Here is a 20,288-nt window from a genome sequence, read left to right as displayed (position 1 = left end):
CAACATTTAAAAAAATAAGAGAATGTCATCTGGCCCCATCACGTCACGGCAAATAGATGGGGAAAAGGTGGAAACAGTGACAGACTTTATTTTCTTGGGCTCCAAAATCAGTGTGGATGGTGACCGCAGACATGAAATTACTCCCAGTTTACAGATTAGGACACCAAAGCTGGCTTGACCCAGGAACTTGTTCAAAAGGAAACAGCTGATAAGAGGTGGGACTTGAAGTAGAAGCCAAGTTCGTCTGAGTACTCAGCAACCCCTTCCCACCATCCCCAATCCCATTCCTTGTAATAACCTGAAGCTGATCGCCCATCTTTAAGAAGTGTTTCTAGAATGTACTGGACTGGGAGAAGTCAATTCATTATCCACCTGTGAGGTCTCACCATAGAAGGGTGCCACCTTCTCTGAAATTAGACCCTTCTCCTGTGGCTTGCAGAGTCTGCTGTAGCTCCTCCTGTGTAGTGCTGAGCAGACACCAAAAGTGTCTGAACCTATGTTGGATTAAAGTAATCCTGTTTCTAATAGGCATAGGTGATTGGAAAAGCAAATGGCAATCATCTCTGGAGGAAGATAGTATCATCCTAGACCTCACACCATTTTCACATTTAGTTTTTCAGATACCAGGCCTATGAGAAGAGAGAAACTAGCAATAGAAACCCACAGAAACAACAGGTAAAAAGAAAGGAAGCCACAGACTATAAAATAGCTCTGCTTATTATGTCCAAGTAAAGTCTATATACATATATTTATAAATATAATCTATATAAATAGAATATATAAATCTTTATATAATGGCAACCCAATCCAGTGCTCTTGCCCAGAGAAAACAGAGGAGCCGGGCAGGCTATATAGTCTGTGGTGTCACAAAGAGTCATACATGACTTAGTGACTAACACAATATATAACTACAATCTATAAGTCTAAAATATATAAATCTGTAGATTTATAAACCTACAAATTTGAACATTTGCGGCAACAAGGAATAATCTGTAATTCAGAAGTTAAAAAAAAACCTGGAATTGTAAAAAGTAGCATATATACATAGATTATTAATCAAGCAAAGTTTAGAACTGAAAAATGCAACAAATCAATGGGTGGGTTTAATTTCACGTTAGGCACACTTGAGAGAGGATCTGTGGGCTGGGATAGAGATCAGAAGAAGCTATTCAGAAGTACAAAGAAACAAAAGGATAGAAAATATGGAAGGGGGGCCAGAGACTTTGAGGATTCAGTGAGAAAGTTGAGGCAAATATGCAGCTGGTGTTCTGGAAGGAACGGAGGCAGAAGCAATATTTGAACTTGTAATAACTGAGAATTTCCTAGAATAATTGAATGATTAAATATCATATATTAATGCATATATATGGAATCTAGAAAAATGGTACTGATGAACCTATTTGCAAGGCAGGAAGAGAGATGCAGACATAGAGAATGGACTTGTGGACATGGGCATGGTAGGAAGGAGAGGGTGGGATGAACTGAAAGAGCAACATTGACATATATGCACTACCATGGGTAAAATAGATAGCTAATGGGAAGCTGGTGTATGGCACAGGGAGCTCAGCTTGTTGCTCTTTGATGACCTAGGTGGGTGGGATGGGGTTGGGAGGGAGTCTCAGGAGAGAGGCAATATGTGTATGCATATGGCTGGTTCATGTTGTTGTACAGCAGAAACTAACACAATCTTGAAAAGCAATTATATTCCAATTAAAATGACTATAAAAAGTATTTTATACTTTCCAATATACTTATCTTCATATGTATATTTTGGGCAAAATCTCTAAAATACTGATGCAAAAGGGGTGATCAACAATGCCACATTTTGGCTCTCTGAAAAAACTAATAAAATTGATCATTATCTAATGAGACCAATACAGAAAAAAACGTGCAAGAGTAAATTCTAAAAATAAAAAAGGGACTCCAGCACAGATCCTAGAGATATTTAAAAAAAACAAGGGGACATTTTGAACAACATACTATCCCAAATTTGAAAATTTAGATGCAATGTGTAAATTCCTAGAAAAACACAACTCACCAAACTGACATAAAAGGAAAGAGAAAAATGAGATTATCTTTGTAACTAATAACAAATATTAAGCCTACAATGAAAAGCCTTCAAAAAAAGATAAACAAAACAAAAATCTCCTGGCCCAGATGCCTTGACTTACTTAATATTCAGGGATTAAACACATTAATCTTATGTAAACTGTTCTAGAAATTATAAAAAGTAGGCATATTCTTTCTGTGAGGTTAACTTAATCATAATAATAAAATCTCAAACAAATTGCAAAATGAAACATTCAGGCTACAAAAGTCTTACTCATGGATATAGAAACAAAACATTTCTAAAAAACATTTGACAAGCAGAATCCAGAAATATTAGAAAAAGGATTCTATATCATGATCATATATATGACAGTTTAATACTAGAAATGCAAGATAGTTTAACATTACAGAATTAATCAATATAATTTATCACGTTAATGGATTCAGTGAAAGAAACTGTGATTATCTTAATAGATGCAAAAAGTTAAATATTATTTATGAAAGCTGTCTCAGCAAATTTAGAATAGAAGGAAACTTCTTGAACTCAATAAATGGCATTTATAAAAACATCATCTTTAATAGTAAACATTAAACATTTTTCCTTACTAGGAATAGGACAAGAGTTGCTCATGTCATTTTTAATCAACGTTGTATGGGTGGTCCTAGGCAATGTAAAAGACAAGTATAAAACCAATTAGAATTGGAAAAGAAGAAATAAAATAGTTATTACTTGCAGATGCTATATTCTTGCATGCAGACTCTCAAAGAATCTACAGGGAAAGTACTAGAGTTAATAAGATAATTAACAAAGTTAATGGCTATAAAGTTATTGTTTAAAAAAATTAATTCTATTTTAATATATAGACAATAATCAGAAAATGAAATAAAAATAATTCATTTAAGTAGCATAAAATATAAAATACATAGGAACAGGAGATAGCAAGAGAGTGAAAAGAACTCACAGAATGAGAGAAAATATTTTTTAAACTTATATCTGATAAGGGATTAATACTCAGAATTTAAAGAACTCCTACAACTCACTCCCACACACATCCACAGACACCCACCCACCCACACACACAGTTTAAAAATAGGCAAAAGACATTTCTCCAAAGAAGGTATACAAATGGGCAATAAGCACAGAAAAGATGATCAATACCCTTTGTGTGTGTTAGTCACTTAGTCATGTCCAACTCTCTGAGACCCCGTGGACTGTAGCCCACCAGGTTCCTCTGTCCATGGAATTCTCCAGGCATGAATACTGTCCATTTCTTTCTCCAGGGGATTTTCCCAATCCAGGGATTGAACCCACGTCTCCTGCACTGAGGCAGATATTGGGAAAATACAAATTGAAACTACAGTGAGGTACTACCTCACACCTATTAGGATAGGTTATCAGGAAAAAAAGAGAGAAAGAAAAGAGAAAAAATAAAAAAATAACAAGTGTTGGCAAAGAAATGGAGAAACAAGAACCCTGTGCATTGCTGGTGGGTAAGTAAAAATGGTGTGGTTGCTGTGTAAAATAGTTTTCTGGGGCTGATTCCACTCTTAGGTGAAAACTCAATAGAGTGTAGGTCAAACAGCTATCTGTAAACCAGTTTTCACAGCTGCATTATTCACATAGCTGAAAGGTGGAAACAGTCCAAATGTCCATCAACAGATAAAGAAAGTGTGATATTACATATACACACACATACACAAAATAGAATATTATTATTCAGCCATAAAAATCCAGCACTGAGGACTCTGCAGTGGGAGAGACCTCGTTTCAAAGATTGGTTATTTCATGTAGTTTGACTACCTAGCTTCTCTTTGGTGTCATTTTTAACTAAATAAAGTCATAGAGTTTTGCATCAAAAAAAAAAAAAAAAAAAAAGGAATGAAATTCTGACACATGACAACATGGAGGGATCTAGAAAACATTAAGTTAAGCAAAATAAGTTATGAGGTACGTGGATCAATCAAATTCACAGAGATGAGAAAGTAGAAAAGCAGTTACCAGAGCCTGAGGGACAGTGGAATGGGGAACAATAATTAACCATTATTGCTTAATGGGTACATAATTTCTGTTTGGGATGATTAAAAAGTTCTAGAAAATGTGGAGTAATGGAAACAAAGACTTATACACTGTTGAGGGGATGCATAATAAATTGATGTGATGCTTTGGAAAATATTATTAGTTTGGCATTGTCTAGCAAAGTTAAGACACGCATACCCTATGACCCAGAAACCCTGCTCCTAGGTATATATCCAAGAGCAGAGGTTTTCAAAGTATGGTTCATGGACCCCTGGAGATCCCCAGGCTCCTTTCAGGAGATCCTCAATGTCAATACTGTTCCAGGTAGCAGTGTTAAAGAATCTGCCTGCCAATGCAGGAGACACAAGAGACTCGAGTCCACCCCTGGGTTGGGAAGATCCCCTGGAGAAGGAAATGGTAACCCACTTCAGTATTCTTGCCTGGGAAATTCCATGGACAGAGAGGCCTGGGGAGCTATAGTCCATGGGGTCTCAAAGAGTCAGATATGACTGAGCGACTGAGCATGCCTTCTTAATGATATTAAGGTATTATTTACCTTTTTCCATGTTCTTGGCATTTGCATTGATAGTACAAAAGTGATGGTGAGTAAAAATGCAAGAGCCTGTGCATAAATCAAAGCAGTGCCATTATCAGTCATATTTTTCACCACCACACACTTGCAGTTTAAAAAAAGTCACTAGTTTCACATAGAGTGTCCGTGATGAAGAAGTAGAAATTATTAATTTTATTAAATCTCAACATCTGAGCAGACATCTTTTTTACATGCTGCGTGATAAAATGAGAAAGCGCTGCTGTGGCATGTCCACGTTCAATGGTTCTCTTGAGAAAGAATGCTGTGTGTGCAATTGTTTGAGTTGTGAGCGAAGTAAGTTGGGCTTTTTTTTTGCACCTTGTGGGATTTTAGTTCCTTGACCAGTGATCAACTTGAGACCCTTTCAGCAGAAGCACAGTGTCCTAACCGTTGGACAACCAGGGAATTCCCAGAGCTTTTTTTTTTTTTTTTAATGAAACTTTTATTTGGAAGAACAATTGGCAGACAAAACCATGGTTATTCGAGTTGGAACATTTGCCAAATGTGTTTTAAAAATATGAATGATGAAGGGCTCTCACTTGATCTTAGCCAAAAGGCCGAGAAGTGATTACGAAAGGCTCTCACTTCAAAGAAAGGGATAGTCAGTAGTTACTGCCGATAACAAAACTTTGAGCTTTCAAGCTAAACCTAGAATTTTTGGAAAACTTGTATCTACCAATATGACTTTGTCAACTTCCTACTATGTGCTTTTCTGATGATATCAGTAGGGATATTAGCAAATGTGATTTTGAGGAATATTGTATAGTGAAACATGTTAACGTTTGGAAGATCTATCTGCACAGCTCTATAAAATAATATTTTCCAAAAGACCACCATGATGTTACAAAATTACAAGTAGGTTAAAGATCTATCCAAAGTACAAGATCAACCAGTGGATTTTAATATAATAGAGCTCAAAGAGTTCATTGAGTAGTTTCAGACTCCACAGTCCAATTAACCTTTGAAAACTGCCACTTGGGGACTCCCCTAGCGATCCAGTGGTTAAGACTGTACACATCCATTGCAGGAGACATGGGTTCCATCCCTGGTCTCAAACTGGCATCCCACACTGCAAGACATGGCCAAGAAAAAAAAAAAGCAAACCAAACAATTAATTTCAAAGGCTAGGAAAATTCTTCTTTCTCTTATAACTATATATCTCTGTAAGACTGATTTTCCCTTTTAAACTAAACAGCATGCTCCCATAGATCAAAAGTTTGTTGTTATTTATAAATTAATAAATATTAATATATAATTCATTGGGTTGGCCAATTCTGTGGTGTAAATATTCCTACCATGACCAATTTCAAGTAACCAACATGACTACAGAATGTAGTATCAGCTCTCACAAACTGGTACAATCTGGCTCCAGACCACTAATATAATCCACACTTTAAGAAGTCTTGTGGGTCTTCTATAGGTTTTACGAGACTAAAAATTTGAAAGAACACTGCCCTAGAAAAATGGCAGTATCTGGTCATCAGGAGACTTGTTCTGTGTCCCCCCAAACTTATAGGAACCACAGCTACAAGGGCTTCCCTGGTGGCTCAGATGGTAAAGAATCTGCCTGCAATGTGAGAGACCTGGCTTCAATCCCTGGCTTGGGAAGATCCCCTGGAGAAGGGCATGGCAACCCACTCCAGTATTCTTGCCTGGAGAATCCCATGGACAGAGGAGCCTGGCAGGCTACAGTCCATAGAATCACACAGTTAGACATGACTGAGCACCTAAGCACAGCACAGCCACATGCAACACAGATGATTCTTAAAAACATTAAATGTATTGGGGAAAAGCAATCAGACTCAGATGAATACATGCTATAGGATTCCATTTATGGAAAGCATGGAATTTATTATAACTAAATTGACTATAAACCATTTCATTTATTTTTAATGTAGTTTTTCATGTTTGTGTTATAGTTTATAATAAGAACTTTTAAAAAATGGAATTATACAGAACACGTAGCTCTCCTATGTTTTGATTGGTAGACATCCTGTCTTCCTGGCTTAAGCCCTATTCAAATATAGTCCTGGCAAATAGGAGTTTGCTCTGTTCTATCTACCATGCCCTTTCTTTGCCACATGGTTTGTTTCAACACAGAACAAATAGTTTCCTGGAATTCCTCTACTTTAGTTTCAAGGTCATTGGAAAACACTTTCTCTGAATTGCCTGCTTGAAATCGAATGTCTTTACTTGTGGCAAGCACGACTACTGAAAAAGAAGAACTAAAGAGCCTCTTGATGAAAGTGAAAGAGGAGAGTGAAAAAGTTGGCTTAAAACACAACATTCAAATAACTAAAATCATGGCATCTGGTCCCATCACTTCATGGCAAATAGATGGGGAAACAATGGAAAGAGTAACAGATTTTATTTTGAGGGACTCCAAAATCATTGTAGATGGTGACTGCAGCCATGTAATTAAAAGACACTTGCTATGACCAACCTAGACAGCATATTAAAAAGCAGAGACATTGCCTTTTAAAGGTCCATCTAGTCAAAGCTATGGCTTTGCCAGTAGTCATGTATGGATGTGAGAGCTGAAAAGAAAGCTGAACGCCAAAGAATTGATGCTTTTGAACTGTGGTATTGGAGAAGACACTTGAACGTCCCTTGGATTGCAAGGAGATCCAAACCGGTCAATCCTCAAGGAAATCAGTCCTGAATATTCATTGGAAGGACTGATGCTGAAGCTGAAACTCTGATACTTTGGCAACCTGATTCGAAGAACTGATTCACTGGAAAAGACCCTGATGCTGGGAAAGATTGAAGGCAGGAAGAGAAGAGGATGACAGAGGATGAGATGATTGGATGTCATCACCAACTCAATGGACACAAGTTTGAGCAAGCTCCGGGAGTTGGTGATGGACAGGGAAGCCTGGTGTACTGCAGTCCATGGGGTTGAAAAGAGTTGGACATGACTGAGACTGAACTAAACTAAAAATAAGACTACAGTGTGCTGCTTCTTTAAAGTGAAGCTGCTTAGTCATATCCAACTTTTTGTGACCCCACAGACTGTAGCCTACCAAGCTCCTCCGTCCATGGGATTTTCCAGGCAAGAGTGCTGGAGTGGGCTGCCATTTCATTCTCCAGGGGAACTTCCCAACCCAGGAATTGAACTCGGGTCTCCTGCATTGCAGACAGACGCTTTACCATCTGAGTCACCAGGGAAGCCTACTGATTCTTTAACTTAATCATATATTGCAGGTATCTTCCTATGTCAGCATTTTTTAGCAGCTACAGGGTATTTCATTATATGATATGCTACAGTTTGTTGAGCCAGCCCTCCATTGGTAGATATCTAGATGGTTGGTTCTTGATTTTTTGGCTTAAAGAATAAGCAAAGTCATGGTCTTTATCTCACTGGACTGAGCTCTATTGGAATGGAGCCCTGGTCTAGCCACTGAGCATTGTACTAATAGCTCCAGGTCAGTGCTCTGGATGTAGCATATGCTTGATAGAATGACTGTGGAATGAATGAATGAAGATGATCTGAATGAATCATATTTATTAGCATTCTTCCTGGAAGCCCCTTAGGCAAAGGGGCAGATGGGCAACGAGCAGAGCCCAGTGGTAAAAGAACTGAATCAGAGTGGATTTAAATCCCAACTCTCCACATGTGTGACTTGAGGTAGCTACTTAATCCTTCTTTACTTCATTGTCCTCATCCATAAAATGGGTACAGTTATGGCACCTGCTTCATAGGACTCTTTGAGGGTTAAACAAGTGAGTACATGTAAAGGTCTCAGCATGGGCCTAAAACGTCAGCATTCATTAAACGGTAGAATGTGATCATCATCTCAGCTCATCTAAGTATTAAAATGCAGCATGCATGATACCTTTTGGTAACCAGGAGGTTACATGACATGGAACCAGGTCCTTCTGGGTCCTGCTTTTGTGGTGATTGCTGTTGGTTTGATTTGCTTTTTTAACATCAATTTTGCTTCTGAGGAATCAGCTGCCCCCTTAAGGAGAGTATTTATACTCACAGTCTATCACCATGGAGATTGTCAACAGTAGGGAATCCAAGATCACATCACCTCTTTCTGGAGACTGAAAGTGGACTCTCAGTGCCCTTTAGTGTGAATTTAGCTGGGTGTCATCTACATTCTGACTGCTGAAAAGAAAAAAAGGCACTCCAAACAGCAGCTTCATAACATCTCCCACCTCGAAAACTTAAATTGTGTCAAGTCAAAGAAGCTTGGGACAAATGCAGTTTCTTACTGCCGTAAGTCCACAGCCATTCTCCACGCCAAGCTGGAAGATTGAGACCAAGTATTCAACCAGAGTGCTCACCGGAAACTGGACAGAGGAGAGGAGGAAGGTAAGAAAAAAGAAGGTGGACAGACGGCTCAGAAGGAGACCTGGCAGGGAGGACGAGTGAGGGCATTGTGTGCGTGTGTGCTCAGTCAACTCTGCAACCCCACGAATTGTAGCTCGCCAAGTTCCTCCGTCCATGGAATTTTCCAGGCAAGAATGGAGTGGGTCACCATTTCCTACTCCAAGGGATCTTCCCGACTCAGAGCTCAAACCCTTGTCTCCCGCATTAACAGGCAGATTCTTTACCACTGTACCACCCGAGGGTATTATTATTTCTAAATCAAGGGCCCCAAATACTTGAATCTTAAGAAGGTGGCGTTAGGGACTCTATGCAGATAGACTCCCTAACACAGAGGAGTTACATTCAAGCAGTCATCAAAATCCCCATTTATATCTTGAAAACATCATAGTACAGGTGTCAGTAAGGTTGTGCCTTGAAGTTCTATAGTCAGTGGAGTGTTTCTAGGCATCGGATGTTCTCTGTTCCGAACTCAGCTTCATCTTGATTTGAAGAACATCTGCTCTCCCTGGGCGGGCCCTTCCGGGTGTATCACCTGCCAAAGCAGGCTTGCCGCTCCTTGTCTGGACGGCCAGTGATGAGCCGCTGCTCTCCGGCGCCTGTTCCGCACCCTTGCCCTGCTTGTGCATGTCCCCGTTCACCTTCAAAACGGAGCAGGTGCTCCTGGTGTTCCCATGTGTCTTAAAGACCAGCTCAAAATACTTGCCTAAACTGACCTGCATGAAATGGAGTATCTTCATTTGTGGCAATCAAGACTGACCCGCATTAAGTTTCTGCAGAGATATCTAGACATCTTCATATCTTCTTGGAAAATAGGCAATGAAAAGAAGCTGAGACAGGATTGGCAGCTTTGGTGTAAGTGTGGGGAAGGTTAGTAGTGACTTCTGAGAACTAGAAGAGGCTCTTTTCATGCGGGAACCTTAGCATTTGTCACCCTTCTGATCAGACATGGCTTTTGGTCATTTTTAGCTCTGACTGCACTTGTCTTTGTTTGTGGAGTAGGTGTGTGTGTAATCCAAGAGCAAGAAAGACTGGTTAAGCATTCCCATTGGGCTCCTGTAGGCAAAGTAGTACCTGGGGATATTATGGGCTGACCCTACACTGAGAGGAGATTGCATAAAGAGAGCAGAGTTGGAGCAATTTCAGAAAGATGGCAGACTAAGAAGTTCCAGGCCCCTTGTTTTCCCACGGAAACACTTAAAAAGCAACTATTAGCCTAATTGAAACAAATATATGGGAGCTCTGGAAAACAAAGGTCTATAGCAAAAAAATCAAATGCCCATTTTAGAAAAAGCCACATTCAAAATAGTGGGAAACTCCATGGTGTTTCTCCCTGCCCTCCCCCCATTCCTGTCCCAGCACAGCATGGTGCAGTGTGGGAGAAGCAGTGGCCCAGTTCCCAGTTCCCTCCCTGGAACACAGAGGGAGTGGAGCAACACTGTAACTTGTCTGGACGCTGCCTGAGGGATTGGTCTCTGGTTTGCTAACTCAGAGGTCAAACAGGATAAAGTAGGTAGTTCATATTTCAGGCTAGGAAGAACTTGGAAAGCAGCCGTGGTCAACAGTAGTGAAAGCTGAAATTTCTGGGGGTAAGAAATTATAGGTAGAGGGATGCAACAGAGCATCTAAGACTCTGAAAAGAAACCAGAGAGAGGCTTCTTGGAAAAATTAAGGAATTTTAAAGCAGCTATGTATACAAGGAGAAATAAAAAGCACACAGACACACAGACACAGAGTCATAGGCAGGATGCATGCTCATGTTCAGAAAAGTCCTAAGAAGGATTAAAACCTTCTTACCTGACTCCAAGGCTCAGAGCATGCCCACTACTTAGTAGAGATCTTTCCTTGTGTGGAGCCAGTCTGCAAAGCCCAGGAGAGATGGCTGCTTTTCTCTCAAGTGCTCAATGTAAAAAAACAACAACCAACCAACATAGACATAAAAAGAAACAAGAAAAGATGGTCCATTCAAAGTAAAAAAATTAAATGGAAGAAACAGTCCCTGAAGAAATACAGACAGCAGTAGTACCAGAGAAAAACAAAAACAAACAAACAAAAAAAAAGCCAACCAACCAAACAAAAAAAAACCTGTCTTAAATATACTTAAAGAGCTAAAAGGAAATGTGGACAAAGAATTGAAGGAAATCAGGAAAATAATATATAAGTAAAATGAGAATATTAATGAAAGATAGAAATTCTAAAAAGGAACCAAACAAAAATGTGTGTGTATGTGTGTGTGTACTCAGTTGTGTCTGACACTTTGTGACCCCATAGACTGTCAGGCTCCTCTGTCCATGGAATTCTCCAGGCAAGAATACTGGAGTGAGTTGCCATTTCCTCTTCCAGGGGATATTCCTGACCCAGGGATCAAAGCCACATCTCCTGCATTCGCAGGCAGATTCTTTATTCCTGAGCCACCTGGGAAGCCCAAATGAAAATAATGGAATTGAAATATACTGTAACGTTTATGAAAAAAATTCACTAGAGACATTCAAAAGTGGGTTTGAACAGGCAGAAGTAAGAATCAGAAAACTTGAAGATAGATTACTTGAAATTATTGAGGCTAGGTAGCAAAAAGGGGAATGAATGAAGAAAATTGAGCAGAGACCCAAAGACTTGTGATACACCCTCAAGCTGACCAATATACTGACTATGGGATAAATTAAAATAGAAAGGGGTAGAGAGATAATTTGAAGAAATAATGACTGAAAACTCCCAGACTAGATATGGACCTACAAATCCCAGAAGCTCAGTAGAGACCAAATAAGTTAAATCCCCAGATACTCACACAGAGACAATTATAATCAATCTGTTGAAAGTCAAAGAAAAAGAGAGAATCTTCAAAACAGCCAGAAAAAAATGACTCATCGTATACAAGGGAGCCCTAACAAGCTTATCATTAGATTTCTCAGCAGAAACTTTGCAGGTCAGAAAACAGTGAGGTAATATCTTTAAAGGGCTCAGTCCCTGCAAACCCAAAACTAAGCAAAACCAAACCCCAAGCAAAACCAAACCCCACCCCCCAAAAACCCCATCCCTCTATTGACTGAGAATAGCTTAGCCAACAAAACTTTCCTTCAAAAGTGGAGAAATAAAAACATTCCCAGATAAACAGAAGCTGAGGGAGTTCATTACTGCTACATCTTCCCTACAAGAAGTGATAATGGGAGTCCTTGAAGTTGGTATGGAGAAATGCTAAACAGTAACTTGAAGTTATATGAAAATATAAAGACCCCTGGTAAAGATAAATGTACAAATATAGACACCATCATTATTGTAATTTTGGTTTGTAATTCCATTATTTTCCGCACAATTAAAAAACGCAAAAGCATTATATATTATAAATTTATGTTAATGGGTACACAGTATATCAACATGTAATTTGTGGCATCAATAACATAAAATGAGGTAAGACAAAGCTATATCAGAGTGGGTTTTTATTAATGAGTTAAGGTAAGGTAGTATGAATTTAAAATAGATTGTTAGGCAATTTGGATGGACATAGAGATTATCATACTGAGTGAAGTAAGTCACATAGAGAAATAGTATATGACATCCCTTATACACAGAATCTAAAAACAAATGATACAAATGAACTTACTTACAAAGCAGAAACAGACTCACAGACTTAGAGAATGAATTTATGGTTCCCAGTGGGGGAAGGGAGGGGGGAATGGATAATTAGGGAGTGTGGGAATCAACATGTACACACTGCTATATTTAAAATGAATAACCAACAAGGACCTACTATATAGCACAGGGAACTCTGCTCCAGGTTATATGGCAGCCTGGATTGGAGGGGAGTTTGGGGGAGAATGGATACATATGTATGGATGGTTGAGTCCATTTGCTGTCCACTTGAAACTATCACATTATTAATCAGCTATACTCCAATACAAAATAAAGAGCTAAAATTAATTAAAAATAAGATAGATCATTATAAATTTAAGATGTTATGTATAATTCCCATGATAACTACAAAGAAAATCTCTCTAAAATATACACAAGAGGAAATGAGAAAGAAAAATAGGTCACTACTAAAAATTAAATAAACACAAAGAAAAGTAGTAATGGCGAAAGTGAGGAGCAAAAAGCCCTATAAGACAAAAAAGAAAACAAATAACAAAATGGTAAAAGTAAATAGCAGTAATTACTTTTTTTCTTTTTTTTTCAGTAATTACTTTAAATGTAAATAGATTAAATGCTCATCAAAAGAGATTTGCGGAATGGGGAAAAAAGATTTTTTTTCATCCACCATCTATCAGACTGTTTTTAGATCTAAGGGCATGCAAAAGTTGAAAATAAAAGGCTAGAAAAAGATACTCCCTGCAAATATCAACTCAAAGAGAGTGAGGTGGCACTATATTAATTTCATAGAAAATAAAGTTTAAGTAAAAAAATGTTACAAGAGCCAAAGAAGGGCAGGGTATATTGAAGAAAGGATCATGAAGAAATAGAAAGTATGAATAGACATATAACTAGCAAGGAAATTGAATCAGTAATCAAAGATCTCCCCCAAATAAAAACCCAGGCCTAGCTGGCTTCACTGGTGAATTCTACTTAGCTTTTAACTACTTTAATATAGGCCTTCCCTGGTAGCTCAGCTACCAGGATCTGCCTGCAGTGTAGGAGACCCCCGTTACATTTCTGGGGCAGGAAGATCTGCTGGAGAAGGGATAGGCCACCCACTCCAGTATTCTTGGGCTTCCCTGGTGGCTCAGCTGGTAAAGAATCCATCTGCAATGTGGGAGACCTGGGTTTGGTCCCTGGGTTGGGAAGATCCTCAGGAGAAGGAAATAGCTACCCACTCCAGTATTCTGACCTGGAGAATTCCGTGGACTGTATAGTCCATGGAGTCACAAAGAGTTGGACATGACTGAGTGACTTTCACTTCACCTTAACATAATAAAGACCATGTATGAAAAGCCCAGCTACAATCATACCTGTGCAAAGGAATGAAGTTTGACACCTACCTCACAACATATTCAAAAATTAATTCAAAATGAGTCAAAGACCTAGATGTAAGGTCTTTAGGTCTATATGTAAGACCTAAAATTATAAAACTCTTAGAAGAAAACAGGAGAAAAGCTACATGACATTAAATGTGGCACTGACTTCTTGGATATGACACTCTAAACATAGGCAACAAGAGAAAAAATAGATAAACTGGACTTCACCAAAATTAAAAACTTTATGCATGAAAGACCTTATTAAAAAGAGAGGAAGCAGGCTCTTGCAGAGAGATATTTGCATATTTATATTCTTAACAGCATTATTCACAGGAACTGGAATGTAGAAGTAATTCAGTGAGAAATGAATAAGCAAAATAGAGCATATACATACCATGGAATATTTCTCAATCTTTAAGAGAAATTATGAAATTATGAAACATGCTACCGTGTAGATAAACCTTGAAGGCACTAAGCTAAGTGCAATGTTCAGTTCAGTTCAGTTCAGTTACTCAGTCATGTCCGACTCTTTGCAACCCCATGGACTGGAGCATGCCTGGCTTCCCTGTCCATCACCAACTCCCGGAGTTTACTCAAACTCACGTCCATTGAGTCAGTGATGCCATCCAAATATCTCATCCTCTGTTGTCCCCTTCTCCTCCTGCCCTCAATCTTTCCCAGCATCAGGGTCTTTTCAAATGAGTCAGTTCTTCACATTAGGTGGCCAAAGTATTGGAGTTTCAGCTTCAACATCAGTCCTTCCAGTGAATATTCAGGATTGATTTCCCTTAGGATGGACTGGTTGGATCTCCTTGCAGTCCAAGGGACTCTCAAGAGTCTTTTCCAACACCACAGTTCAAAAGCATCAATTCTTCGGTGCTCAGCTTTCTTTATAGTCCAACTCTCACATCCATACATGACCACTGGAAAAACCAGAGCCTTGACTAGACGAACGTTTGTTGACAAAGTAATGTCTGCTTCTTAATATGCTGTCTAGGTTGGTCATAACTTTTCTTCCAAGGAGCAAGTGTCTTTTAATTTCATGGCTGCAGTCACCATCTGCAGCGATCCTGGAACCCCCAAAAATAAAGTCAGCCACTGTTTCAACCCTTTCCCCATCAATTTTCCATGAAGTGATGGGACCAGATGCTATGATTTTAGTTTTCTGAATGTTGAGCTTTAAGCCAACCTTTTCACTCTCCTCTTTCACCTTCATCAAAAGGCTCTTTAGTTCTTCTTCACTTTCTGCCATAAGGGTGGTGTCATCTGCACATCTGAGGTTATTGATATTTCTCCTGGAAATCTTGATTCTAGCTTGTGTTTCTTCCAGCCCAGCTTTCTCATGATGTACTCTGCATATAAGTTAAATAAGCAGGGTGACCATATACAGCCTTGACATACTCCTTTTGCTATTTGGAACCAGTCTGCTGTTGCATGTCCAGTTCTAACTGTTGCTTCTTGACCTGCATGCAGATTTCTCAAGAGGCAGGTCAGGTGGTCTGGTATTCCCATCTCTTTCAGAATTGTCCACAGTTTGTTGTGATCCACACAGTCAAAGGCTTTGGCATAGTCAATAAAACAGAAATAGATGTTTTTCTGGAACTCTCTTGCTTTTTTGATGATCCAGCAGATGTTGGCAACTTGATCTCTGGTTCCTCTGCCTTTTCTAAATACAGCTTGAACATCTGGAAGTTTTCGGTTCACGTATTGATGAAGCCTAGCTTGGAGAATTTTGAGCATTACTTTACTAGCATGTGAGATGAGTGCAATTGTGTGGTAGTTTGAGCATTCTTTGGCATTGCCTTTCTTTGGGATTGGAATGAAAACTGACCTTTTCCAGTCCCGTGGCCACTGCTGAGTTTTCCAAATTTGCTGGCATATTGAGTGCAGCACTTTCACAGAATCATCTTTTAGGATTTGAAACAGCTCAACTGGAATTCCATCACCTCTACCAGCCTTGTTCATAGTGATGCTTCCTAAGGCCCACTTGACTTCACATTCCAGGATGTCTGGCTCTAGGTGAGTGATCACACCATCGTGATTATCTGCGTTGTGATGATCTTCTTTGTACAGTTCTTCTGTGTATTCTTGCCACCTCCTCTTAATATATTATGCTTCTGATAGGTCCATACCATTTCTGTCCTTTATTGAACCCATCTTTGCATGAAATGTTCCCCTGGTATCTCTAATTTTCTTGAAGAGGTCTCTAGTCTTTCCCATTCTGTTGTTTTCCTCTATTACTTTGCATAGATCACTGAGAAAGGCTTTCTTATCTCTCCTTGCTATTCTTTGGAACTCTGCGTTCAAATGGGTATATCTTTCCTTTTCTCCTTTGCTTTTTGCTTCTCTTCTTTTCACAGGTATTTGGAAGGCTTCCTCAGACAACCATTTTGCTTTTTTGCATTTCTTTTTCTTGGGGATGGTCTTGATCCCTGTCTTCTGTACAATGTCATGAACCTCCATCCATAGTGTAATGTTAGTCACTAAAAGACAAATACTGCATACTCCCACTTATCTGAGATACAGTGCGTGCGTGCGTGCTCAGTTGCTTTAGTCGTGTCCAACTCTTTTCAACCCCATGGACTGTAGTCCCCAAGGCTCCTCTATCCATGGGATTCTCCAGGCATGAATACTGGAGTGGGTTGCCATACCCTCCTCCAGGGGATCTTCCTGACCCAGGGATGGAATCAATGTCTCATAGCTCCTGCACTGGCAGGCGAATTCTTTACCAATAGCGCCACCTGGGAAGATCTGAGGTACAGCAGTGTAGTCAAATTCATGAAAACAAAATAGAATGGTGGTTGCCAGGGGCTGAGCAAGGGAAGAATGGAGAGCTGTTGCTTAAAGGGGACAGTTTCAGTTTGAGATAATGAAAAAGTCCTGCAAGTGGATGGAGGTGGTGATTGCTCTTCAATGTGAATGTAGTTAATGCCACTGAGCTGCACACTTAAAAGTAGTTAAAAATGGGACTTCCCTGGTGGTCCAATGGCTAAGACTGCAAGCTCCCAGGGGACCTGGGTTTTGATCCCTAATTAGGGACTCACCTAATTAAGTGGCTCAGTAGTAAAGAGCCTGCCTGCCAAAGCAGGAGAACCAAAAGATGAGGATTTGATCCCTGGGTCCAGACGATCCCCTGAAGAAGGAAATGGCAACCTGCTTCAGTATTCTCGCCTGGGAAATTCCACGGACAGAGGAGCCTGGCAGCCTACAGGCCATAGGGTCACAAAAGAGTTGGACATGACTTAGCGACTGAGTGCACATGCGTGCGCGCGCGCGCGCGCGCGCACACACACACACACACACACACACACACACAAGGAACTAGATTCCACATGCTACAACTAAAAAGATTCTGCATGCCAAGACTAAAGATCCTTTGTGTTGCAACTAGTATGCACTGCAGCTTAATAAAAATAAAAATAGTCAAAATCGTAAATTTTGTTATTCATCTTTTACTACAATGAATTAAAAAAAATAAAAAATTGTGCTATAATAGGGCTTTTCTGGTGGCTCAGATGATAAAAAATGCAGGAGACCTGGGTTCAATCCCTGGATGGGGAAGATCCCCTGGATAAGTGAATAGCTACCCACTCTAGTATTCTTTTCTTTTAAAATTTATTTATTTTTTTATTGAAGGATAATTGCTTTACAGAATTTTGTTGTTTTCTGTAAAACTTCAACATGAATCAGTCATAGGTATACATATATCCCCTCCCTTTTGAACTTCCCTCCCATCTGCCTCCCCATCCCACCCCTCTGGGTCGATACAGAGCCCCTGTTTGAGTTTCCTTAGCCATACAGCAAATTCCTGTTGGCAATCTATTTTACATATGGTAGTGTAAGTTTCCATGTTACTGTTTCCATACGTCTTACCCTATCCTCCCATTTCCCCATATCCACAAGGCTATTCTCTATGTCTGTTTCTCCACTGCTGCCCTGTAAGTAAATTTTTTAGTCCCATTTTTCTAGGTTCCGTATATATATGTGTGTGTTAGAATACGATATTTATCTTTCTCTTTCTGACTTACTTCACTGTGTATAATAGATTCTAGATTCATCCACCTCATTAGAACTGACTCAAAGGCATTTCTTTTTATGGCTGAGTAATATTGCATTGTGTATATATACCACACCTTCGTTATCCATTCATCTCATGAATGACATCTAGGTTGCTTCCATGTTCTAGCTATTGTAAATAGTGAATAATAATAATAATAGTGAATAATGGGATACATGTACCTTTTTAAATTTTGGTTTCCTCAGGGTATATGCCTAGGAGTGGGATTGCTGGGTCATATGGTGGTTTTATTCCTAGTTTTTTAAGGAGTCTCCATACTGTCTTCCTTTGTGGCTCAGCTGGTAAAGAATCTGGCTGCAATGTGGGGGACCTGGGCTCGATCCCTAGGTGGGGAAGATCCCCTGGAGAAGGGAAAGGCTACCTACTCCAGTATTCTGGCCTGGAGAATTCCATGGACTGTATAGTCCATGGGGTCCCAAAGAGTTGGACACAACTGAGTGAACTTCACGTTCACTTCACTTTCATACCATCTTCCATAGTGGCTGTATCAATTTGCATTCCCACAAACTGCAAGAGAATTCCCTTTTCTCCACACCCTCTCCAGCATTTACTGTTTGTAGACTTTTTGATGATGGCCATTCTGACAGGTGTGAGGTGATAGCTCATTGTAGTTTTGATTTGCATTTCTCTAATAATGAGCGATGTTGAGCATCTTTTCATGTGTTTGTTAGCCATCTGTATGTCTAAACAGATAAATGTTTGTTTAGGTCTTTTTCCCACTTTTTGATTGGGTAGTTTGTTTTTCTGGTATTGAGTTGTATGAGCTTCTTGTGTATTTTTGAAATTAATCCTTTGTCAGTTGTTTCATTTGCTATTATTTTCTCCCATTCTGTAGGTTGTCTTTTCACCTTGCTTATAGTTTCCTTTGCTGTGCAAAAGCTTTTAACTTTAATCAGGTCCCATGTGTTTACTTTTGTTTTTATTTCCATTATTCTAGGAGGTGGGTCATAGAGGATCTTGCTTTGATTTATATTACCCAGTGTTCTGCCTATGTTTTCCTCTAAGAGTTTTATAGTTTCTGGTCTTACATTTAGGTCTTTAATTCATTTTGAGTTTATCTTTGTGTATGGTGTTAGGAAGTGTTCTAATTTCATTCTTTTACATGTCACTGTACAGTGTTCCCAGCACCACTTATTGAAGAGGCTGTCTTTGCCCCATTGTATATTCTTGCCTTCTTTGTAAAAAATAAGGTATCCATAGGAGCATGGGTTTATTTATGGGCTTTCTATCTTGTTCCATTGGTCTATATTTCTGTTTTTATGCCAGTACCATACTGTCTTCATGACTGCAGCTTGGTAGTATAATCTGAAGTCAGGAAGGCTGGTTCCTCCAGCTCCATTCTTCTTTCACAAGACTGCGTTGGTTATTCAGGGTCTTTTGTGTTTCCATATGAATTGTGAAATCTTTTGTTCTAGTTCTGTGAAAAATGTTATTGGTAATTTGCTAGGGATTGCTTTGAATCTGTAGATTGCATTTGGTAGTTGTTTTCACAATATTGATTCTTCCTATCCAGGAACATGGACTACCTCTCCATTTATGCTGACTTTGATTTTTTTCATTAGTGTCATAATTTTCTGTGTACAGTTCTTTGGTCTTCTTAGGTAAGTTTATTCCTATATATTTAATTCTTTTTGTTGCAATGGTGAATGGAATTGATTCCTTAATTTCTCTTTCTGATGTTTCATTGTTAGTATATAGAAATGCAAGTGATTTCTGTGATTGATTTTGTATCCTGCAAGTTTGCTAAATTCACTGATTAATTCTAGGAATTTTCTGATACTATCTTTAAGGTTTTCTGTGTACAGTATCATGTCACCTGCAAACAGTGAGAGCTTTACTTCTTTTCCTATCTGGATTCCTTTTATTTCTTTTTCTTCTCTGATCGCTGTAGCTAGGACTTCCAGAACTATGTTGAATAATAGTGGTGGAAGTGGACATGCTCATCTTGTTCCTGGTCTTAGGGGGAACGCTTTCAGTTTTTCACCATTGAGAATAATGTTTGCTGTAGGCTTATCATATATGCCTTTTACTATGTTGAGGTAGTTTCCTTCTATGCCCATTTTTTGAAGAGTTCTCGTCATAAATGGGTGCTGAATTTTGTCAAAGGCTTTTTCTGCATTATTGAGATTATCATATGGTTTTTATCTCTCAATTTGTTAATATGGTGTATCACATTGATTGATTTGCATATGTTGAAGAATCCTTGCATCCCTGGAATAAACCCAACTTGATCATGGTGTATGAGCTTTTTGATGTGTTGCTGAATTCTG

At 39.1% G+C, this 20,288-nt stretch overlaps 1 protein-coding gene across 1 annotated transcript in view; it reads left to right on the top strand.

Annotated features, from left to right (window-relative positions):
• The first annotated feature begins 8,865 nt into the window (after positions 1–8,865).
• Positions 8,866–20,288, top strand: part of CFAP107 (cilia and flagella associated protein 107) — a 34,285-nt gene continuing 22,862 nt past the window's right edge. Inside the window, exon 1 of the mRNA XM_065935614.1 lies at positions 8,866–8,979. Coding sequence (XP_065791686.1) covers positions 8,866–8,979 — 114 coding nt within the window. The remainder of the gene's footprint in view (positions 8,980–20,288) is intronic.

The sequence above is a fragment of the Muntiacus reevesi genome, chromosome 5 (assembly GCF_963930625.1).
Source record: "Muntiacus reevesi chromosome 5, mMunRee1.1, whole genome shotgun sequence".
Lineage (NCBI taxonomy): Eukaryota > Metazoa > Chordata > Mammalia > Artiodactyla > Cervidae > Muntiacus > Muntiacus reevesi.
Note: the sequence above shows the minus strand (reverse complement) of the source record. Positions and strands in the feature narration are given on the sequence as shown.